Source organism: Erpetoichthys calabaricus, chromosome 17 (assembly GCF_900747795.2).
Source record: "Erpetoichthys calabaricus chromosome 17, fErpCal1.3, whole genome shotgun sequence".
Lineage (NCBI taxonomy): Eukaryota > Metazoa > Chordata > Cladistia > Polypteriformes > Polypteridae > Erpetoichthys > Erpetoichthys calabaricus.
In genome coordinates, this window is record NC_041410.2 from 2,803,175 (window position 1) to 2,828,252 (window position 25,078).

At 46.1% G+C, this 25,078-nt stretch overlaps 1 protein-coding gene across 4 annotated transcripts in view; it reads left to right on the top strand.

Moving 5' to 3' along the window:
- LOC114667520 (NACHT, LRR and PYD domains-containing protein 3-like) overlaps positions 1 to 25,078 on the top strand; it is a 51,074-nt gene that overhangs the window by 17,871 nt on the left and 8,125 nt on the right. For 2 of the 4 annotated variants that reach the window (XM_028822835.2, XM_028822837.2), the window contains exons 3-7: positions 8,941 to 9,276; positions 10,880 to 10,969; positions 13,195 to 13,242; positions 15,851 to 17,630; positions 17,789 to 17,875. In XM_028822835.2, coding sequence (XP_028678668.2) covers positions 8,949 to 9,276; positions 10,880 to 10,969; positions 13,195 to 13,242; positions 15,851 to 17,630; positions 17,789 to 17,875 — 2,333 coding nt within the window. In that variant the 5' untranslated portion in view covers positions 8,941 to 8,948. Of the gene's footprint in view, positions 1 to 7,039; positions 7,816 to 8,940; positions 9,277 to 10,879; positions 10,970 to 13,194; positions 13,243 to 15,850; positions 17,631 to 17,788; positions 17,876 to 25,078 lie in introns of those variants that run through there. The other 2 variants (XM_028822839.2, XM_028822840.2) reach the window with 2 other exon arrangements.

The window sequence follows — 25,078 nt, forward strand, 5'->3', positions numbered from 1 at the left end:
AGCCATCTCAGCACAAGACTGGAGATCTGCGGCAGTTGTACCCACCCTCCATTTTAAATCGGCCCAGTGGTGTGGGTGTGTGTGTGTGTGTGTGTGTGCGTGTGACTAAGCCATGTAGTGGACTGGTGTCCCGTCCAGAATTAGAGGAGCACATTGAAAACTCCACATGGACCAAAAACCAGGCACTGTATTTTTGAACCCAGGACTCTGCCTGGCACCCAGAGCTTGCTGGAATAGACTCCAGCTTCCCCACAACCCTGCCCTAGATAAGTGGCTTTTGGTGACATCTGCTGACAGTGAAGCGCATAGCAACTACACACCATTTCACCATGTGAAACAACACGATCCGCAAACCTCGGCTTGACGTCAAGCCATTTTATTTGACAACAAGCGAAAATGCTGGGACACTGAAGGACATATCAAAATGACAGGTCGGTTCGGATTTGGAGCCATTGATCCTTGAGACAGACCGAGGAACAGAAAGACCAACAGTGCCCGGGGTTTGTTTCCTGCCTTGTGCCCTGTATTGGCTGGGATTGGCTCCAGCAGACCCCCATGACTCTGTAGTTAGGATATAGCGGATTGGATAATGGATGGATGGATGGACTCCACAATTCATACTCATGTAATACAAATGAAAGTATAGAGTGGTGTACAAAAAAAACGGATTGCAATTTTGTTGATGATATGAAAAGCACAACGTGATCTTCTCAAACCCATCAAAGACATTGGGCGTGAGTGGGGGGGGAGTGGTGTGGCAGGCGGTATTGTAGCGCAGTGGTAGCACTGCTTCCTCGCAATGAGGACAGCGAGGTTCAGGGCTCGCTGTGTGGTGTTGGCATGTTCTCGCTCTGTCCATGTGGGTTTCCTCCAGCTGCTCTGTTCTTTCTGCCACAGTCCAAAGACATGCAGGTTAGATGGACTGGTGACGCCACATGAATGTGTGTGTGTGTGTGTGTGTGTGAGAGTGTCTTCCCCCCTGCTATGTGCTGGTGCCCTGTCCTGCCTGGCACCCAGAGCTTGCTGGAATAGACTCCAGCTTCCCCACAACCCTGCCCTACATAAGTGGCTTTCGGCAACATCTGCTGACAGTGAAGCACATGGCAACTACACACCATTTCACCATGAGAAACAACACGATCCGCAAACCTAGCCTTGACGTCAAGCCATTTTATTTGACAACAAGCGAAAATGCTGGGACACTGAAGCACATATCAAAACGACAAGTCGGTTCGGATTTAGAGGCGTCTCGTACAGGACACAGGGTGCAAGAGCGAAAGCAACAGGGCGACATATGAGCTGAACTTTGGACATTTCGCAAGCGACCACAAAAGAAAATCACACACAGCCAAAGAAGTGAAGGTGTGGGTTATGTTCACCATATAATTGGGCTTTGGGTCCTTCACAAGATGTACGTACGTTGCTGTCATCCACACCGTTAGAGTGTGACAAAGGTCATGGCAAAGTGACCTGGAGTGCTGTAACAAGCCTATGAACCACCAGAGATCCGAGTGTCTCCTAGTATTAAATTAAAATATTACAAAAGTCAAGTAGAACATAACAATTTAGGTTCCTAAAAAGCACATTCACGACATAAGGGGTGGATGGATGGATGAGTTCCATAATTGGTGTAAAGTACTGGGAACAGCAGGCAGGGTGGCCACCTCCAGTACAAAAGCACCCAGTATGGTCAGCCACGTTGTATTTATGTAGCTGACTTCATTTCGTAACTCCTTGTGTCACGCCATTCCGGATTCTTCTATTTTTAAACACTCGGGTTTATTTGTGCTGTCAAAGCTCTTGTGGTCATTCATGTGGGCTCCAAGCTGCAGAAATTTGGGAAGTGAGCAGATGAGAGCAAACACTGAGATGCGTCCAAAACAGAGCGCCATGGCGAGTCGCACGGTGCCTCCTGGCCCACAAAGCCATACTCTGACCGACTCCATGGTGTCCGCCGTCCCATCCTGCTTTGAGCTTAATGCTGCATGGGTGTGACCACACTAACCCCCCCCCCCTCCAATTGCATCAAACAGCTTTAGTTACAAATGCATTCTGCAAGAGACTAGCGCCCCCTTCGGGTTGACCATGGAGCAACGTTTAGGAAGGCAGATGGATGAGCAGCGTGTGAGAAGAAGTCCGGACAGACAACCGCATCCATGTCCCGGGGGACAACGGGGGAGTAAAAAAATGAAAGACTTCACCCTCACCCGGGTTATAAAAATCCCCAGGCTGGTAACACTTGGTGCGCATTTTACATTTTTTCACACGGGCCGATGAAAAGAATCCGCCATTTTGAAGAAAGCGCTGAGATGGTTCTTTCTTATCTCCTTGTGAACTTTGCCCCCAAATATACAGCAGTCAGCAAATGAAACCAGAAAACGCGGAAGGACTCTGAGTCAGAGAAGGGCCTGAGGCTTTGAAAAGGGGGAAGAGACCGCCGATCTGCCTGCTCACCTAGCTCAATGGTGTCACCCCGGCCCCCCCCAAACCTGCGTCTTTACTCACAATGGTGTCCATCAGACACTTCAGAATGCGTAAATCCGAATCCAGTCTGTTTGAGAAGGAAACGTCCACATGTATGATGGAGTCTTTCTTTCTTCTGAAGCCGACTTGGTGCGCTTTTAAACTTTGTAAACGCTGGCCCTGGAGGATGCCATTGGCTGCACAGACTTCTGCGATTCATCCTTCTATCTAACCCTGTGCGTCGTGTCTCGGTCGGCCTGAAGGTGGCGACAGTCTCTTGCAGAAAGCTGTTTGATGAATGTCGGGGGGGGCTTCATTAAGCTCAAAGCAGGGTGGGGCGCCGGGCACCAGGTATACGTGCGTGACGCCCGTCCAGTGCAGGGCATTCAGAAAGTCTTGAGCTTCCCAAATGGTGCCCCGTGTTTTTCTGCTGCAGCCCCGCGCTAAAGTCATTTTTGTTCAGTTGTTTCCCCTCATCGATCAGCACTCAACACCCTGGAATGACAAAACGAAAAGCAGACTTGCAAATTTGTTAAAAATGTAACCCTTAAATATCCCTCTGACTCAAGTGTTTAGACCCTTTATGTAAAAATGGGGGTTTCAGGGACCTCTGGAAATGCGCTAACAGAAACGTGCGGTGAGGTTCATGGCTGATGAGTCCTTCAGAGTCAGATTTACAAATATATGAACCCCAAAGAGTCGCTAATTCACAATTCAGCTGGCAGCCTGCGTGCACATTGACTACTGGTTGTGTTTCATATCTCATCGGCATTCTTTACACACACACAGGTAAGGCGCATATTTGGCTAAGAAAGAACGGTACGTTTACAGCGGCGAGAGCGCATTTGCTCCTCACCCTCCATGTGTTCTAAACTTGCCGTTGCGATTCCACAATTCCTGCTCGGGGTTTGCTTCCTGCCTTGCGCCCTGTGTTGGCTGGGATTGGCTCCAGCAGACCCCGTGACCCTGTAGTTAGGATATAGCGGGTTGGATAATGGATGGATGGATGAATTCCACAATTCATACTCATGCAATACAAATGAAAGTATAGAGTGGTGTACAAAAAAAAAAAAACGGATTGCAATTTTGACCATAATTGAAATATTTTTATAAAAGCTTTTAATTCTGATGCTTTAATCAATTTTAATACAGACTGTTCAACAAAAGGATAACAAGAGAAACAAAAGAATATTTTATTTAAGGTCAAAGTTTAGTTTTTAAACATTTGATTTTTTTTTCTTTTTTATAAAATTGAAACCCGTTTATGGTCTTGCCTTTATTTGTAAATGAAGTTCACGCACCCCATGAAAATCTTCGTTACTTTCTTGTAAAAATCCGCCTTATTTTCCTTTAGTTTTAAAAAAATCTTAATCTTCCATTTTGGCAATCAGTCGGAACAAAAAATAAAAATAAACGGAGCGCTGCAGTGCACGTGACTTTCTGATCTCGCTAACTTATTGGCGCCTCACGAGCACCTGTTGGGCTCACATGCGCCCCCTTCAGGGCGGCACGGTACTGTCGGCCTCGCCTTGTGCCTTTTCATTGCGGTTTTATGTCCGATCAACAAGACTAAATATGTCGCACACATTCATTAAAGATATCAACTGTGGAAAGTCAGGGTGTATAATACACGTGTCTGCAAACCTTAGATAGGCGACATACAGACAGACAGCAACAGGCAGGCGCCAATCGCAGGCATCAACCCCGTCAGTGTGTGAGGAGAGCGCAGTCCCTGAGGGGAGTTGAGGCTCCTCTCTGCCACACATTGAGCTTCTCCGCTGTATTTGAATAGGAAATGCGCAAATTGAGAGAATGATCATAATTATTGAAACCATACACAAAACAAATTTATAGCACAAACCAGTGGTCACATTTATTTTATGTTATCATTATTAGTTTTTTTATGTTTCATGCAGGGCGGCACGGTGGCGCAGTGGGTAGCTCTGCTGCCTCGCAGTTAGGAGACCTGGGTTCGCTTCCGGGGTCCTCCCTGCATGGAGTTTGCATGTTCTCCCTGTGTCTGTGTGGATTTCCTCCGGGCGCTCCGGTTTCCTCCCACAGTCCAAAGACATGCAGGTTAGGTAGATTGGCAATTCTACATTGGCCCTAGTGTGTGTGGGTGTGTTTGTGTGTGTCCTGCGGTGGGTTGGCACCCTGCCCGGGATTGGTTCCTGCCTTGTGCCCTGTGTTGGCTGGGATTGGCTCCAGCAGACCCCTATGACCCTGTGTTCGGATTCAGCGGGTTGGAAAATGGATGGATGGATGGATGTTTCATGCAGGAGTCACGGTCAGATGACTGGTGAATTCCATGATTTTATACTTTATTTAACATGACAAACAATTGACAACAATAAACAAACAAATAAATAAAACCAATATGGTGGAAAGGAAAGTCTCTTGGGAACAGGCAACCTGTTCTGCGTCACTTTATTACACTTCCTTTGCTTGGCTCAGGTGTGTCTCGTTCTGTTGACCATCGCTGAGATGATCGGAGCCCACCTGTGGTTGGATTGAAAGCACAGAGCGGTCTATTGAAGGTCCTCACAGGAGAGCAAGAACCGAGCCATGAGGTCCAAGGAATTCCCTGCTGAGCTTAAGAGACAGAGGCAGATCTGGGGAAGGACAACCAGAACATTTCAGCAGAGTCGGGCAGACGGCCGTTTGTGTGGCTCAAGGACCGTGTGAGGATACGCTGGAGCACCACAAGGAGCAGGATGGTCTGCTTTAGTCTTCACTCTGGGCACCTCAGACTAGAAACAGAACAGCAGGTCACATCACTGGGCACAAATTCTCAGATGACTCTGCATGTATTGAGAAGTGAGGATGAGACCAGGGAGAGGAGTCCAGGAAAGAACTTTGAGAATTGTCTGCAACTGAACACCAGCAGAACCAAGAAAGTGGTTGTTGAGTTTCACAGCACCAAAGGGCCTCCATGTCCAGTCACTACAACCCAGAACCTGTGTGGAGATGAGAGAAACTTGCAGAAGGACAACCATCACTGCAACACTCCGCTGATCTGGGCTTTCTGATACAGAAGCATCTCCTCAATAAAAGACTTGTGGAAACCTGCACCTCACTGACTCTCAGACTGTGAGAGACGAGATCCTCTGGCCCAGTGAAACCACTCAGTTGTGAGCGTCAGCAGTGCAATATGGTGATGGCAGCATCAGGGACTGGGAGAGTAGTCACGGTCTCGAGGGAAAACCGAATGGAGTTAATGGAAAGCCACTCTGGACCTCAGACCAGGCTGAAGGTTTGTATTTTCAACAGGAGCCGAAGCAAAGACAACACAGCTATGGGAGAATTCTGGGAATGTCTTGGTGTGGCCCGGCCAGAACCCGAGCTTGGGCCCAACCGGACATCTCTAGAGGGACCTGAATGTAGCTGTCCACCGACAGCATCCATCCAGCCACGACCAGAGAAGAATTGCAGAAAACCCCCAAATCAGGTTGGTGAAGCTGGTCGCGTCAAACCCAAGAAGATTCCTAACTGGAATGGCTGCCAAAGGTTCTTCAGCTGAGTCCTGACTGCAGGGTCGGAATACTTGAGTCAGTAGGATATTTCTGTTTTTCATCTCTCTATATATATAAAGTCCAACGTCTGTCTGTCTGTCTGTCCACTGTTCAGGAGAAAACGACTTAACAAATTTAGAACTGGCTTTTTTCTAGAATTTCCTAGAACATTCTGGTTGATTCTGGAACTTCTCTCATCGCCCTAAGTATCATAGTTCATTTGCGGTGCCGTTGAGCGAATCCGAGAGAGACGCAGCTGACCGAGGGGAAGGGGGCGGGGCCCTGCTCACTCACGCGCCAGCCTCGGGGCATTCCTTACATCCACTTAGCTAACGAACGAGAGAAATACTTGACGGATTTACATCGGGTTTTCTTCTAGAATTTGCATGAACATTCCGGTTGATTTTGCGACTTCTCTCATCGCACTAAGATTTAGAGTTTGCTTGCAGGAGCGATTTATTCGTGCAAATCCAAGAAAGAGCCTGTGGGCCGAGGGGGGCGGGGCCCTCCTCACTCACACGCCAGCCTCCATTCAAATCTCTCCACCTTGCGCCACATGTTGGAGCGGACTTTGCCTCTGCTTAGCTAGCAATACCTGTTTGTTTCTTGATTTTTAAAGTTTGTCCTATTTCACTACTACAGAAGCTAAGCTGCGGGGGATGGCTAGTTTTTAATAAATTTGTAAAATGTATTACAATTTTGCCATTGTGGAGTTTCAAATATTGTTTGATGAGGGAATAAAAAATGGAAATGATTTTAGCCCAAGGAAGCAACAGAACAAACCATAAAATAGTGAAGGGGCCTGAAGACTTCACATGGAGCTTTAGTTTTGTTAGTCGTTCACTTCTCATTGCGCTCTTTTGAGGTCTTTGTCTAAACGTCTGGTTCTGAAGAAGTTTTTATTCTTTCTCCCCAAGACATGTCGGTCTGTGGACATCTTTGATATGCGGTGGTGGACAATGTCTCAGTTGAGTCTTTTAGCTGTACAGTTCTGCACGATTGTTGACCCCTAGACATCACGCTGGCCCTCAAGAATGGCACTTGTCACAGAGGTGACTGTCAAGCCTCGGTGACCTCGACTGGAGAGGATGATGATAATGCTCACAGGTCAACTGTCTCCAAACTGAGCCACAGGGCTTCTCCTTCTGTAATCCACAACAGGGTGTCAACCTCAGACCCTGATGCCTGTCGTGTCTGTTTGCAGGACTCTTCTTACTTTGTAGCCTCTTACTGCTGATATAATGGAGCACTTTTCGTTGTTCTCAAGTGTGATTGTCTTGCTTTCAGATGCTCATCATGCTTGTTTCTTATCCTCAATTAGCACTGAGTTGCAATGTGAGCCAATAAATGAATGTCTGACTTTGTCCTGTTTGCACCTGTCTGGTGATTCCGAAGTGGTCTCATACAAGTGGACCCTGTGAAGGCCTGGTGCCTCGTTCAAGGTTGGTTCCAGAGGTGCGCCCAGTGCTACCAGAATAGGGAGGTTTAACTTTCTTACATTATTCTTGGACGAGGAGCTCTGCCCTTGTATCTGGTGCTGCTGGGACAGTCGGACTTCCTGCCTGATTTTCTTGGACTCGAACAATGGATGGATCCCACTTTGAACTCTTCATAGCTCTAACTCCCTGCATTTCTTTGGTTGCTTGGAGATGAGTGGAGACGTCTGCAGGAGTTTGATTTCCTCTCTGCCTCTTATCTGAAGTGTTGCCACACCTAAGTCCTGTGCAAACAGTTCAAGATCTCCAGCTAAGGAGCCATTTAGTTTTATGGTTATGCGGCAGGTCAGAAAGCAAAAGCAAGTGTCCTGGAGACATATGGAAGCCTCCATGTCGGGTGTAAGGTAAGTACGCTCTGAACAAGTTCTCACTTTGGATCAAATGACAGGGGGACAATAGCAAAGGAAAGGCTGCTCGGTGACTTTGATTAGTTGGTGAAGTTCTACAAAACTGTGCAATAAAGCAGCCGAGGTGGGCAACTCAGAAGGAGCAACAAAGGGCAAATATTTATGTAAGGTGGATGGGAGGCACAACATGAAGGCTTGTCTCATGCCAGTTTACTTCTATGAGTAAATGGGTGGCATTTATGTTCTGCCTCTCATGCATGTGCCCCCGACTTAAATGGAAAATAGTAATTGGTGTACTGCAGGTGGCATGCAGGCCCAGGCTGGGTCTTGTATTGTGGCCGTTTCTTAACTGATGTCCTGCAATCTGACTGGTACAGAATGGACATTAATAATAATAATAATAATAATTCATTACATTTATATAGCGCTGAAATAGATGTCTGAATAAAAATATTAAGGAACTGCCATTTAATTAACTGGGGTTTAATGTATGCATTGTGAATTAATGAAGATCGAGTCTGGACTCAGGTCACAGCTCCACTTTCTTTCTTTTTTGGCTTCCTGATTGGCTGTGGAGCTCAGACCCTAAGGGGGTGTGGCCTCTGATTATTCCTAATTTATTCTATCTATCTATCTATCTATCTATCTATCTATCTATCTATCTATCTATCTATCTATCTATCTATCTATCTATCTATCTATCTATCTATCTAATCCTGCGACTATACTAAACTTAGTTCTATCTATCTATCTATCTATCTATCTATCTATCTATCTATCTATCTATCTATCTATCTATCTATCTATCTATCTATCTATCTATCTATCTATATAATCCTGCCGACTATACTAAACTTATTTCTATCTATCTATCTATCTATCTATCTATCTATCTATCTATCTATCTATCTATCTATCTATCTATCTATCTATCTATCTATCTATCTATCTATCTATCTATATAATCCTGCCGACTATACTAAACTTAGTTCTATCTATCTATCTATCTATCTATCTATCTATCTATCTATCTATCTATCTATCTATCTATCTATCTATCTATCTATCTATCTATCTATCTATCTATCTTATACTGTATATATTGTATTCTCATGTTTACAGCTGACAACATGGATCAGAAAATGCAGAGTTTTAGTTTAATCCGAAGTAACCAAGAGAATCTACTGGTCTGGCTGAGTGACAACCCCTCACCACTGCTGCGGTGGCTCTATGACAGGAATGTCTTCAGTCAGTCGCTGTTCCACAGTCTGTTGGAGAAGACACCCAGCAACAGCATCGTCGCCCTCTTGGATCACATCTGTCATGATGGCAAAAGGAGCGACGTGTTTCTGCAGGTCCTTTGGGATGTCCAGGAGTACTACTGTCCAGAGCTGGGCGCCTGGCTTCAGGACCAGTGTGGCTTGCCGGGAGTGAAGGCCTCAGACGTGGCGAACGCTGGTAAGGGACACATTAAAACATTAGAACACTCTAGATGAGAACTGGCCATTCAGCCCAACAAAGCTCGCCAGTCCTCTCCACTTATTTCTTCCAAGTGTCTATCGTTTTTTGTGTAAAGAAAAACTTCCTAATGTTTGTGCAAAATTTACCCTTAACAAGTTTCCAACGGTGTCCCCGTGTTCTTGATGAACTCATTTTAAAATAACCGTCTCGATCCACTGGACTAATTCCCTTCATCATTTTAAACACTTCAGTCAGGTCACCTCTTAATCTCCTTTTGCTCACCTCTTTTAGTATTTCTTCATAATTCATCCCCTGTAGCCCTGGAATCAGCCTCATCGCTCTTCTCTGGACCTTCTCTTGTGCTGCTATGTCCTTTTTGTAGCCTGGAGACCAAATCTGCACACACGACTCCAGATGAGGCCTCACCAGTGTGTTATAAAGCTTGAGCAGAACCTCCTGTGACTTGTACTCCACACATCAAGGTGCTATATAACCTGACATTCTGTTAGCCTTCTTAATGGCTTTTGAAAACTGTTGGGAAGTCGTATAGCTTAGTGTCCACTGTGACTCCTAAATCCTTCTCATAAGATGGACTCTCAATTTTCAGACCTCCCATTGTGTATTCAAACCTCACATTTTTACTTCCTATGTGTAATTCTTTACATTTACTGACATTAAATTTCATCTGCCACAAATCTGCTCAGGCCTGTCTGCTGTCCAAGTCCTTCTGTGATGATATAACAGATTCCAAATTATCTGCTAATCCACCTATTTTGGTATCATCTGTAAACTTCACCAGCTTTTTCCTTTCATTCCTATCTATATCCATCCATCCATCCATTTTCCAACCCGCTGAATCCGAACACAGGGTCACGGGGGTCTGCTGGAGCCAATCCCAGCCAACACAGGGCACAAGGCAGGAATCAATCCACTGCAGTCCTATCTAAATCATTTATAGATATTAAAAATAGCTGCTGCCCCTGCACTGCCCCCTGCTGGTCACCACTCTTAACATCGGCCAATTCTGGTGAGGTTCTTCGCACCGTCACCCTCTGCTTCCTGTGTCTGAGCCAATTGTGCACCCATCTAAGAACATCACCCTGAACTGCCACTTCTTTTAATTTGATGCCCACCTCTCATGTGGCACCTCATCAAATGCTTTCTGAAAGTCCAGATAAACACGCCACATTATCAGTCGAGGTGTCTTCACCCTGCACTAGACATTATTAACATGACCAGTTCTAATTATTGTCTGAGTTTTAAGAGGGTGCAGTTTATATTATGAATCTTTTTTTTTTTTAATTCCATTTGTAAGTTTGAGCAAATGTAGAAAACTTTCTGGTAACAGTTTACTTTAGGTGTCAATTACGAGCATCTGCTTGTGCATGTAGAGCATATCCTGTACTTTTTATAATATTATATTACACAATTGACATTAAAAATAATGTGGATTCTGAAATGATTAATGACATTCCACCTTTATTGTTATGTGTACATACAGTAGCATAGCTAATGAAATGTTCCTAGACTTCTAATTGGTGGATACCCGAATGAAAGTTGTGCCCAGATTTCTAAACACGTGCGTTGCTTCATATTTCAGTTCTCCCGGAGACTAAACCAGGAAAACTCAAGAGAATGCCGTTTTTTAAGTTTCGACACAAGAAGTACACGCTCTCCGAGACGGCTAAAGGTAACTTGCTTTTTCAAAGTTCAGGACTTCCACTCCTCACTATGGTCGCTCCTTCTTTTCATAACCCCAGGGGTCACAGACAGCAGAAGGTGACCCTCTGCCTGGTGAGTGCGGTCAAATGGCATTGGACTTGCATGTTGTCAACTTCCATGTGGTCCTCAAGACCAGAATAGCAACTCCCGAGATCCGGGGGTCGGGGTCCTGGTGGTGCGCATGCTGTATTTAATTCTCACTGATTTCATGACAGTAAACCCACAGTTATAAAGCAAGGTGGGGCCTGCAGAGCGATTTATGGAAGTCTGATGAACACAAATGACAAATTGTCTGTGGGAAGGGGACCTGAGGTGTTGCTTAAGGGACACTTACAGAATTTTTTGTGGGAAAAAAAACTCCTTTGTGTCAGTTATTGCCTTATCTCAGCTCTCAATGAAAAAATATTTATTGAGTTACCTCGTCACTGGCCCATTGAATAGAAAAATTCACAAGTGGGATTAGGATTAGGGTTAGGGTTAGGGTTAGGGTAATTGGCACAGCCACATGAAAATACCATAAAGTGGCGACCTTAGTTCCTCCCTGTGTGGATAGCGCTTTGAGTACTGAGAAAAAGTGCTATATAAATGTAATGAATTATTATTATTATTATTATTAACAATAGAATGTTGTGACATCATTGAAATAACGATAAAAATAAATTTTAAAGAAAGATAACAAAAAATGATTCATGTAAAACACAAGGGGCAAAGCAAAAACAAGATTCACAGCAATAATGAAGTGAAGACATCAGACTCGCGGACCCCAGACTGTATGAAATTTTTAATTCTTTAAACACTTGAGAAGGGTCTGGCTACAGCGGCAGCCCCCCACTGTGGCTCCTTTAACCACAGGACCCCGTGGTGTCGTTCAGGGATTCCTGTGCGTTCGCACACACACACACACACACACACATTGTGGACAATTTAGCATCGCCAATCCAGCGAGGCTGCACGTCTTTGGAGTGTGGATTGAAATCGGAGCACCCGGAGGTCACCGACGCGCACACACGCCACGCAGGCTGCATCAGGACACTTACACTCTTGTTACGAGGTGCTGCACCACCGCGCTTTCCCAATTTAACACGTGTACTGTGACTTTTCAATCATGTGATGTTAAACTTCAAAACTTTGTTAAGGTTGGTGACTTAACTCTTTCAGGGCCGATGTCTACTTTTGTCAAAATTCAGGGGCAGAGGATGGTAATCAGCTATAAACTGCAACAAAACCCACCCTTACGCTTTAGTTCGACTCTCTTTGCTAGAAGGAAAGTTACATAGCTTTGTTGATTTAACCTCGTTTCCCTACACGTGTGTGAGCAGCGAAGAACAAACAACCTCTAAAATGGCTGCGATATCTGGCGAGAGACCAAAGCGAATGTGCAATGCACGGACGTTTTACGTAATTTCATTGAGTAGGACTCTGACTTGTTGGACTCCAAGTTTGATGCAAGTGATCTGGAGGTGCATGAGGTACCAGCATCATCTGATCAGTCCCCAGCTGCTGATGGCACTGAACACTTTCGTGTACCAGCGTTCGCCTGGGAGGACCACCACTTATGATGACAGAAGGTACCAACCATATTGTGTCACACTGCGACCGCCACTGCCACCCACCTGCTGTGCGCAGACAGCCAGGCAGCTGGCCCACCATGCATTCCTGCTGAACATCAAGGTGCCCCTGTGCAGCCACTGCCACCAGAGATGCCAAACATGCACCAACGGCAGCCACAGCACATAATAGCAGACATTTTATGTTGATTTATTTGTGAAAGCATTGCCTTGTGTGCTTTTCAGAAAACTGAGTTTTTTGGAAAAAAATATTCAGCCCTCAAAGAGTTAAGATGTTTTGAGATGCAATCTGCAAAAGCTCGGCAGATGCTGCAACACAATTTAGTTAAATATAAAATAATGGTGTCCATGCAGTTTATAGAAAATCAGGCAAAGAAACCTAATAAAAAATATAAAATGAATGGCATTCAAGGGCACTGAACATCAACGTCACCTCCATTTCTAGACCCCCCAAACCCATGTGACTCTCACGTCCAGCCACAGGTCCCTAAATGACGTCCACAGGGGATCCACAGAGGGGCCTGCTGCCACACCCTGTGGGGTGTGATAAACATTTTAATGTCACATTTCTCCCATACTCGCTGTTAAATACCCTGGATATTGTATTTTATTTTGTTTTTGTCAGGTCAATCATCAATTAAAGGCGCCAGTTTGAAATATCCACGATGGAGAGGTGAGGACTGCGTGCGGCTTTGGTTTGTATATTTGCTGTTTCTTTTGGTTTTGTCTTGTGGGGTCAAAGAATTGTGAAAATTTCAAATAATCAGGAGAACTCGGGTGTTAGCCATTATGGAGGTGTCATTTGAGCTGACGACGTCTCATTGCAAGTGATCAGGAGATTAACATGCTAAGGAGTAGCGACGAGCGAAGCGATTTGTGCAAAACTCGACGTTTTGCTTGACCAACAAAATAAAAAATTACGACCCCAACAAGGTGTGCCATTGGCCCAAGAAGGAAGACTGCCCTGCTTAGTCCTGCCTGGAAGCGTTTTGTAAGTGGAATTCCACCGGCACCTATTGTGGTAGCACACTAGCAAAGGGGAAGAGATCGGAAGAAACGATGTAGTCAAAGGCAGACCGAGGGCTCAAAACTGAGAGGCGTAACACATAATCACCAAAACCAACAGGAGCCGCAAACATCTCAGGCCAAAAACAGGCAATAAGTCCACAACCAAAAAGATATTAAGAAAGAAAGGGTTGTTTTTAGCAAAAGGCCGATCATCAAAACCAATGAACTCTTCTTCATCTTTACCTGATTGCATTGATTCCGTCACTACGGTTTGGCTACGTTTTGCCCCCAGATGCCCTTCCAGACACTAACCCTCTCTGTTTGTCTGGGCTTCTGACCGGACGGCACCAACTCGGGCCGGTTTGATCCAGACCCCCAAACCGGTGTCTACATTGAAGAATTCATGAATTCCTTACGTCTTTTCACAGCGCTTTTTATAGACAGAGGGGGTCACTTCCACAGCCATCAAGGTGTAGCACCCACCTGGACGATGTGACGGCAGGTCATTTATGTCTTACAACGAATCTAACAAAGTAATCGATGAGTGCGGCATCACATCGGCGGGAGTCTGAGAGCACAGTTAAGGTAACAGGCCAATGGCCACTTTGTGGCAGAAAGGTGATGCGTCCAAAGTCGGCACCTTGACTGTCCGGGTCGGCTCCATGCTCCCTGTTGCATTTCCGGAGCCTCTCGAACCCGAGCCATCGAAAGGAAAACAGTGCAAACAGTGCATTGATTCAAATCTTCAGTAACTAAATAAAGAGTCCAGCATAAACAGAGGTTAAAAGGTTCTCACTACAAATAAACAGATCCAATAAAATGAGGCTCAAATTCCAAGGTAGGAATCAAACTTTAAAAACCTCACTCCCTTTTCTAAAACTGAGACATCCTGCCGACAGGCACAGACAACCCTTTCTCATTGCTGCGGGTCCTTGCTGTCCCATGGGCTCCCAGTAGGGCACCACGCCAAGCCTCACACCTCCCACCCTAGAGTGAGTGATGGGACACTCCAGCTACTTCACCAAATGGCCCTCTTCAGCCCCCACGCGTCGGCCTTAGGCTCCTCCAAGGGGCTCTCTTCCCAGCTGCTTCGTGGCTTTTGTCCCACCTTGAGTTTACTTTTATTAGCAGTGCATTATCATCAAAGTAGAATGATGGGTGGGAGGACCACGATCCCCCTCGGTGTCTGGAGCAGCACAAACAGCACCCCTTTGTGTACATACCCCAACATTGTTGGTGTCAGGAGCGTGCACCCCTCAGATGACCGTCACTTCTGTCACCTAAAAAAATGTGTGCGCTTCCTCCCCAGGCTGCCTCGACTTCAGAGCTGCTATGGTTTCTCTAAACCACTAGATGGCACTCGTTTCAAAGCTTCGACGCCTCGGATCTTTTATTTTCTATCTATATCTATCTATCTATCTATCTATCTATCTATCTATCTATCTATCTATCTATCTATCTATCTATCTATCTATCTGTCAAATATTTCAAGCTGCAACACTAAATGACTAATCTTAAGTTGCTTGAAAGAGAAAATTTACGTTGAATGAACAACATCAATGTTATACTTTTTTCAGTGTAGGAAAGCTATCGATATAAATTGTTCTCAATACCAATTACATTTCTTAAATTTTTTTAATTGATTTTTAAAGTTTGTCCTGTTTCATTACTACGCGGGCGGAGAGCTAGTTCATTTATAAATAGGATACCTGAAATATGTCACCAGATGAGACCTGGACAACGACACCCTGTGACAGACGAGTGTCCTTACAGACATAAAGCCCAGCGAACACAACGAGCCGACAGCCGCCCTTCCCGTTTCTTGATTCCCGCAGGTTGAGGATGCGACCCTCTCCATGATCTGTGGAGCTTTGGGTGGTCGCCGACACATTTTTAGGATTGCGATCAGCAGGTGGTCTACGAGAACAATCACAAGACAAGTCTGACAGCTCGACAAAAAACTAACACGAGACATGAAAGGAATCCTTTGATTTATTTTTCCTATAACTACTAGAGACCTTAATTTAAATACCAAATAACAGGAAGGCACATATTAATTAATTAATAATTAATGCAGGGAAACGCATCCAGACAGGAACTAAACATTTTGAATTTCGCTGGGAGCGAGACACCATTTTGTTTTGCTCATTTGTTTTTTCTTTGTTTCGTGCAAATCGTTTCACTCATCACCACAGTCATGTGATACTACATGAGGGGAGTTCTACTTTGTGTTCACCTAACCAGTATGTTTCATGTCTCATCCAACCCTCAAGTCCCCCTGTCAATTCACAAGAAGAGCCTGGTAAGAAGAACCGGGAACATCGTTGACCACATAGAAGACTCCAAGTCACGAACGCACATCGAGATCCGCTACACCGACCTCTTTGTGACAGACGATGACCCCAGCTTGGAAATTGAACAGCACGAGTACTTCTCCCTGGCAAACAGGCGGGCCAGGATCTACAACCACCACAAGTGCCAAAGGATCTCACCCAGTGAGCTTCTGTCTCCTCTGCCAGGTCAGGACTGGATGCCAAAGAGGGTCAAAGTGAAGGGAATCGCCGGCATCGGGAAGAGCATTGCCGTGCAGAGACTGATCCATGACTGGGCTTTAGGGGTCTCCATGAGAAACTTCACATGCGTCTTTGATTTTACGTTCCGTGAGCTCAGCCTAACCGAGGCCCCCGTGAGTTTAGCGCAGCTGATCATGTGGAAGTTTGATCACCTGACTGAGATCCTTCCCGATCTTTTTCAAGAGCCGGCCTACCTTCTCTTCCTGTTGGACGGACTGGATGAGTTCAAATACAAGCTGAACTTTAACATTCCGGAAAAGCCCGTGGATGTTCATACAGAATTACCCGTGGGGGATCTGGTGAGCTATCTGTTCAAGGGGAGCTTGCTACCGGAATCTTCCGTGATCATCACCACACGCCCCTCGACAGACATCCCCCGGAAATATTGTCACCGTTGTTCGATCATCCTTGGGTTTGAGCAGAAGCAAGTCGAGGACTACTGCTTCAAGTACTACAAGGACCCTGACCTGAGTAAGGCCGTCTACCGCTACATAGCGAACAACGACACCCTCTTCGGCTTGTCCTTCATTCCTCTTTACTGCTACATCATCTGCACGGCACTTAGTGAATTTTTTACCCGATGCCCTAAAGACACTAATATCGACCTCAGCGTCCCAAAGACCGTCAGTGAGGTCTACCTCTGCTACCTGTACACGGTCATCAGGCACCACGTGCTCAGAGACGAAGAGTGTGTCAGCAGCTCAAAGAACGTGGTCTTCTCGGCAGTCAAAAGGGATTTACTTCAGCTCAGCAAATTTGCCTACCAGAGTCTGATGAGCAACAAGATTCTCTTTGAAAAGGCCGACTTTGAGTCATTCGGCATGCCCCTCCAGGACCTCCCGACCTCCTTCTTCAGCCAGATTCTGATCCAGGTGAAGGAAGAGCAGGTTCAGATGTTCGCGTTCTTCCACATGACCATCCAGGAGCACCTTGCTGCTCTCTATAGCGCAACTGAAGTGGGTGAGGATGACCTCGTCGAGGCACTCGACCTCTGGTGTGGTGGCGCTTATCAGGAAGACCCTTGTAGTAGTGAATTTCTACAGACGTCAAAGGAACTGCTGGACGTGAGCAAGTTGGAAAGCTTGCAGATGTTCACCAGGTTTTTTTCAGGTCTCCTAGCGGCCAGATTGGGAGGGCAGCTGGGAGGTCTGGCGGCACCCCTGAGCAATGAAGTCCTGGCGGAGCTTAGCATGTGGTTCGGCAGGCAGTTCCAGAAGAAGCTCTCCAACCAGCAGGTGCTGAACCTTCTGCACTGTCTGATGGAGCTACACCAGGAGAGCGTGGTGAAAATGGTGGCCCCCCACATCAAGAAACTTCACCTCTTCAAAATGACTCTGAATGTGGTGGACTGCACGGCCCTCTGCTACGTGATCCGCCACGCACGCCATGACCTGGAGGAGCTGAACCTGGGGTACTCCAACATCGGCCATGAAGGACTCAAGAGGCTGCAGCCCATTCTGCACAAGTGTGAATTGCTCTTGTAAGTGTATTTTTTTTTTCTGATCATCTAAATTATTTACTGTACTTAACCAGCCCTGGAATTGGGTGGGATTTGCTTTTGGCTCACTTATTGAATGGACTTGCAGATTTCGATGAAACTCTTCTTTATTTTTGTTCTTACTTCTCTTTCCTGTTTAGTCTCCGCTACAACTGCCTGGACAAGGAAGCAGCGGCTTTGGAGTCCCTCATACTCAAATCCCCCTCCTGTCACGTAAGGAAGCTTTAGTGAGTTCTCACTTCAATGTCTTTGCATGAGTGGAAAACAAAAAGCAAAACATGACAGCGTCAGACAAACGGCAAGAACCTTTGTAAATATGCAGTGGTGGCATGGTGGTGCCCATTCAAACCCGGCTTTGATTAATCAGCAGATCTACTCGTATGATACTGAGAGGGAGTTGGCCCTGCGGTGAAGCTCCAGCGCCGTTGTCTACACCCTGAACTTTTCTAGCATTCCCATCACAGGAACATTTGTAGTCCCTGGTATTGTTTTTATCTCCTACTCCAGGGTGTGTCCTCTTCATCCCACCAGTAACTATCATGGGTGGGGCCGAGATGATGAATTGTGCTGATTGGTTGACCACAACCAGGTTAGGGTGATAAAGGATAAACATGGAAACGTACTCACAAGCAAGGAGAGTGTGTTAAGCAGATGGAAAGAGTACTTTGAGAGGCTGATGAATGAAGAGAACGAGAGAGAGAAGAGGTTGGATGATGTGGAGATAGTGAATCAGGAAGTGCAACGGATTAGCAAGGAGGAAGTAAGGACAGTGAAGAAGAGGATGAAGGATGGAAAGGCCGTTGGTCCAGATGACATACATGTGGAAGCATGGAGGTGTTTAGGAGACATGGCAGTACAGTTTTTAACCAGATTGTTTAATGGAATCTTGGAAAGTGAGAGGATACCTGAGGAGTGGAGAAGAAGTGTACTGGTGCCGATATTTAAGAATAAGGGGGATGTGCAGGACAGGAGTAACTACAGGGGGGTAAAAATGATGAGCCACAGCGTGAAGTTATGGGAAAGAGTAGTGGAAGCTCAGTTAAGAAGTGAGGTGATGATTGGTGAGCAGCAGGATGGCTTCATGCCAGGAAAGAGCACCACAGATGTGATGTTTTCTCTGAGGGTGTTGATGGAGAAGTTTAGAGGAGGCCAGAAGGAGTTGCATTGTGTCTTTGTGGACCTGGAGAAAGCAAATGACAGGGTGACTGAGAAGAGCTGTGGTATTGTAGGAGGAAGTCGGGAGTGGCAGAGAAGTACGTAAGAGTGGTACAGGATATGTACGAGGGAAGTGTGACCGTGGTGATGTTTGCGGTAGGAGTGACGGAGGTGGGATTACATCAGGGATTGGCTTTGAGCCCTTTCTTATTTGTAATGGTGATGGACAGGCTGACAGACGAGATTAGACAGGAGTCCCCATGGACTATGATGTTTGCTGATGACATTGTGATTTGTAGAGAGAGTAGGGAGCAGGTCGAGGAGACCCTGTAGAGGTGGAGATATGAGAGGAGAGGAATGAGGGTCAGTAGGACCACCAAGACAGAATACATGTGTATGATGAATGAGAGGGAGGTCAGTGGAATGGTGAGGATGAGGGGAGTAGAGATGGCAAAGGTGGATGAGTTTAAATACTTGGGATCAACAGTACAGAGTAATGGGAAGTGTGGAAGAGAAGTGAAGAAGAGAGTGCAGGCAGGGTGGAGTGGGTGGAGAAGAGTGTCAGGAGTGATTTGTGACAGATGGATATCAGCAAGAGTGAAAGGGAAGGTCTACAGGAAGGTAGTGAGACCAGCTATGTTATAAGGGTTGGAGACAGTGGCACAGGAGACAGAGCTGGAGGTGGCAGAGTTAAAGATGATAAGATTTGCATTGGGTGTGACGAGGATGGATAGGATTAGAAATGAGGACATTAGAGGGTCAGCTCAAGTTGGACGATTGGGAGACAAAGTCAGAGAGGCGAGATTGTGTTGGTTTGGACATGTGGAGAGGAGAGATGTTGAGTATAATGAGAGAAGGGTGCTAAGGAAAGAGCTGCCAGGGAAGAGGAGAAGAGGAAGGCCTAAAAGAAGGTTTATGGATGTGGTGAGAGAGGACATGCAGGTGATGGGGGTAACACAACAAGATGCCGAGGACAGAAAGATATGGAAGAAGATGATCCACTGTGGCAATCCCTAACGGGAGCAGCCGAAAGAAGAAAGTTGACCATAAGCAACAAATCAGTCAGTAGTTTGGACTCTGGAGCGGTTTCGATGAAGATGGAGCACCACACTTCACACAGCATCTCTCTATCTAGCTGCTTCCCTGGTGGGGCGAGCCATACACCGCATTGACACAATAATCCACCACCCCCCACCAAAGTCACCATCACTTCAAAGCAGTAAGGTCCTGGGACCGCACGTGACTGCGTGATTGCATCACACTTTGCACCGCATTATTCTTCATAGCCCCTGTGAGGTCACAATTGGATCAAAGCATCAAAGCAACACAGTGTGGGGGTCCACCACCACTCTTTGCACCTCATAACTCTTCATAGCCCTCTCCCTGTAGTACCACGCCATGCACCACATCAAGGCCACAGTCTCTCCTGTGAGTTCACAATTGCTTCAAAGCAATAAGATGCGGGGGGACCATCATACACTTCCATACACTCACTAATAGCCCCCTCATCAAAGGGGGCCTGCACCACATCAAAGCCTCAATCTTCTCTGTGAAGTCACAATTGCATCAAAGCAATAATTGGGGTCCCCCTTGAACTGCAGACCACGGCGCTCTTCGCACCACGTCACTTTGCTTTGCTCGTCACACATTTTGCATGAAGGTTACAGTTCCTGTTGTGCGGTGAGAAGTCAACACATGAAAGTGGCCAGAGACCACAAGTGGCCGTGGGCCGACATCATGTAGGGACTCCCAGGTTCCCGCAAAACAAAGTTCCTGCAGTGGGAAATCACGTATAGACTCCTGACCCGCCTACCCTTCTTGAGCCCCTAAACTGGATCAGGTTGGTCTGAGAATGCGCGTCTGTATCATATCATACATCAAATATTACTAATTACATACAACAGATGGAACTGCAAAGGTCTGGTGCACTGCGTGTATCCCAACAGAAACCCAGTGTCAATATTACACCACCAAAGGAGAAAAGGAACTCCAGTAAGTTCCCTGTCTAGTATTAATATGAGTTAAAGGCCAGTAATTCATTAAAGTGATCTAAATAAGTAAGGAACTGACTTATCGTATAACAGGATTAAGAGTGGTGACAATTATCGTAAAGATTTTAATATCCCCACAAAAGCAAAAGAGGCTCTCCGGGTATCGATACACCGTAACGCATGGTTAGTTTGTTGTACGTCACACTTCGTGATGAAGTTTAAAAAGGTAATTAACATATACTGAACTCTCCCATCTTATCCACAACCGTGCAAATGACAACCAGGGGACTACAATTCCCATCAGCCAGTGCATTGATCCAGATGAGATCATCAGTGCGTACAAAATTTAAATAAAAGCATCGACAAATGTGATGTGTCGTCAAAGGTAGGAACTACTGTGTATTTTTTTGTTTTTGTTTTCTCACAGCCACTTTAGGGTAACAATTGCATTATCTCGTTGGGTGGCAGCCATTTTGTCTCGTCTTGGATTGGCTTTAGACATGTTGCATTTACAAAAAACACTTTTTTCACCATCTCTGAGTAATGAGCCATGTCCCGTATCGAAGCAATAATCGTCCCCCATGTGAAGTCTCAATTGCTTTGAAGCAATAAGGTGGGTGCGGGGAGGGGGTCCCCCATGAACTCCAGATCCCGCCGCTCTTTCGCACCACATCACTCTTCTTTGCTCGTCACACATTTTGCATGAAGGTTACAGTTCGTGTTGTGCGGTGAGAAGGCAACACACAAAAGTGGCAAGGGACCACTGGTGGTCAAGGGCCGACGTCGTCTCCAAAGCCAGGGTATGCAAAGCCTTATGGTGTCTGCTTCCTTCCTTTCTTTCAAATAAAAATAACTTTGAACACTCTTTAACCCAAATACTCATTTTCAGTAAGTTTTCCTATTCCAGACTTGGACGAGAAACGTAAAACGTATTCAAAGCAAAGTCACCTATTTTGCTGCTTTTTGGTGGCTGTGACATTATATGTGACATAATCTAAAAAGCAAGATTAGGACAGCCAGTCAGTGGCAGGGTGACAGCCATGAGTCCCCTTCTTTTACTGCGTCTATCATATGTGACAGTAAATCTGAGTCACCCTGATTACATTGCATTTGCTTTATTAGAACATTAGAACACTCTAGACGAGAACAGGCCATTCAGCCCAACAACTGCTATTGGTCACTTGTCGACGAGGGCAGACACCGGAGGGGACCAAAGAATTGTTGGGGATGCCAAATGAGTCACCCTGCTTAATCTGACACAGGATGGCACAAAAGAACACAAATAATCGACACTTGTTCAACTTGGGCCCGCTCAAATCCGAATGAGACGTCCGGTTTTTATAGGATTGTGACCAGAAGGGGCGGGGTCAGTTCACCTCATTGGGCGTCTTCTCAGTGCAATGGATGAGAAAACAGACCACACCATTAGCGCCAGCGCCCTCTCTCGTCCCAGAGTGATATTACATACCCCACACACTGAGGTGCATATGTGACGCGGTGCAAAGCCTTGTGTTTTTGAAAAAACCCGACACCGTTGTCCACCCGCACGTCGTTATTTGAAATTAAAAAGATTGGAAATGAATGAAGCGGATGGAGCCAAGCCACAATGGAACAGAATGAAGTGCAATCAATCATATCTATCATTTGTTCTATGGCTGATTTGGCTGACGTTTTCCAGATTGTGATCAAAAGAGAAGAGAACGGCGCTTCTGAGGGAGTAAACGTCATTCGTAACTTTAGTTTTTAATTTTTTTTTGTTGTTGGTAGACATTTTTTCACTCCCCCCTACACCGAGGTGGCACTCATTTCAGACATTGATGCCAATGCACAGAGGAGATTTTTAGCCATTTTTAGCTTTGAATGACTCAACTTTAAATCCCAAGCAGCACCAGCTGGTGATGTCCTGGAGTTCTGCTGCCATCACTTCCTCCCCAACACCCCCAGCTGCCCCAGCGGGCCCCGTTGCTCGTAATTCACCATTTTGTTGCTTTTCTGTTCTATAGGGTGTGTAAAATATACAATTCACTGCATGTGGCGTGTGAATGTGCAGCCTGTGATCATCTTTACTGCTTGTAATAAGTTCAAGTAAAACACAATGTTGTCATTATAATAATTGTTAATAATTAATTCCTAATTCTTTGCATTTATAGGGTGCCTTTCTCGCTACTCAAAGAGAGTGGGGAGCCACTTCAGGCACCACTAATGTGCAGCACCCACCGGCAGCCATTTCTGTGCCAGCACGCTCACCACACATGAGCTGTTAGGTGGTGAAGTGGTGAGAGAGACAGCCAATCAGAGAGAGGGAATGACTAGGTGGACCGTTTAGCCAGGACATCGGGATACCCCCTGCTCTTTTGGTAGGATGCCCTGGGATTGTTTGTGACCACCGAGAGTCACAGGTTTATCGTCTCATCTGAAGGACGGCGCCATTTTTACTGCACAGTGTGGGCATTGGGATCCACAGGATAAGCGCCCCCTGCTGGCCTCCTTAGCCAGCACTTCCGGCAGCAACCCAAGCTTGTTTCTGGCCGGGCCTGAACGTGCTTCGCTTCAGGTGGACCACCTCCTCTGAAGTGCATGGGGGTCCGGCTGCTCATAATTAACACCATAATGCTGCATTCCCCTTCGGCTGGCGGTAAAACACGAAAACCAGTTCTTCAGTGATCAAAATAAAAAGCCACATCTGAGCCGAGATTAGTTGTGCCAGCTCACCAGCGCTGTCTGATTCGTCCTCCGTAGCGCGCATTGCGAGATTAGGCTTTTGCGGTTTGCTCTTTTTCTGAATTATTCCATTTTGTAAGTTGATTTGGGGGTTTATTTTGGTTTTTACTGGTTGCAGTTTTTAGCTCCCCGCTTTCTTCGAGGTCAACTGATCTGCGCTTTGCTTTTGATCTCAACTCTCTAGAATGTTCTAACACCACAAGGTTACGGATCAAAGCGTTACGTTCAAATCTGATTGAAGTCACCATTCGTACAGGGTGGGCTACTGGGGCAAAATTATATTTACACCCCAAAACACCGATTATTCAACTAATTACCTGCTTGAATTCAAGATGTAAAATGAAGCCTTGCTGTGACCATCAACAAAATCCAAAGGTCACTCACTAAGAAAGTGATCTGCGGCCAGCATTGGGCAGAATATTTAGATACTGAGTATGTGGTCATCAATGGCTGAATACTCTTTTGAGGGGCTGAGATATTCAATCTGGCTCAGCAGAGAGGGTCTGTCTTGGGGGGCTCCGTCCTGCCAACAGCTCAGGTTCCAAATGAGACGTGAGGTTTTTATAGGACTCTGACCAGAAAGGATGGTGGGGTCTTTTGAACCTCATGGGGCGTCTTCTCTGTGCTGTGGATGAGAAAAGAGAGGATGCCATTAGTGGCAGCGCCCCCTTTTGTCCCAGAGTGGTATTACATACCTCCGATGAGCCCAGAAGGTGATCCCCTGATGTGCATGTGTGACATGGGACAAAGCCCGCTGTTTTGGTTAAAGTCAGCACTGTTGTACACCTGCATAGCATCAGGGGTTGCCTGACAGGACTACAATTCCCAGCATGCCTTGCTGATGTTACCATATCATGACGTAACCCAGACATGCTGCCCTCTAGTGTCTGTGGGAAATAAACAGTCAACACAGGTTGCCTCTCATTGTCCTTTCTGTACGCTGGTTTCCTTTGATTGCGCCGCTCCGGGGGTGCCAGCATATCTACTGCTAATCTCTTGGTTGTGGTAGGGAATACACTGCCCTTCTTCTTGTGTAGTTACTGGTTTGGCCTCCCAGTCAAGTAAGGAGGCTTAAACCATCTTACCAGCTCACGCTTGCCATCCATTACAATTTTTAAACTCTCCTTCCTGCAGGCTTCTTCTTCTTTCACAGTACAATTTTTTTCTTTCCTTTCCTTCCTTTCCTACAAACCTTCTCAGGTGAGTGCCGACCTCGCCTGGGTGAGCCGGAGCAGCGCCTTTTTGATGCAGACCCCAGGAGTACCACCAAGTAGTGCCAATGGGTCAGACAGAACAGAGAGGCCTCCTCCTAGAAACTCCAACAGGTGGCACCCAAGCAACCCAACAGGGCTGCCCATCAGCATCATGGCTCCCATGCTGCCTTGGGGAAGTAAAATCAGAACTCCCACCAGAGAGATGCTGTACACTGGGGGGACACCTAGGAGGCCTTGTCCCTCTGTCCTTCCATTATGGCAGCCTGTCAACCGGGACAGGAAACACCACCCAACCCCTTAAAGTGAATTAAATTAAATTGTGAATTTCCCATTGGGATTAATAAAGTAT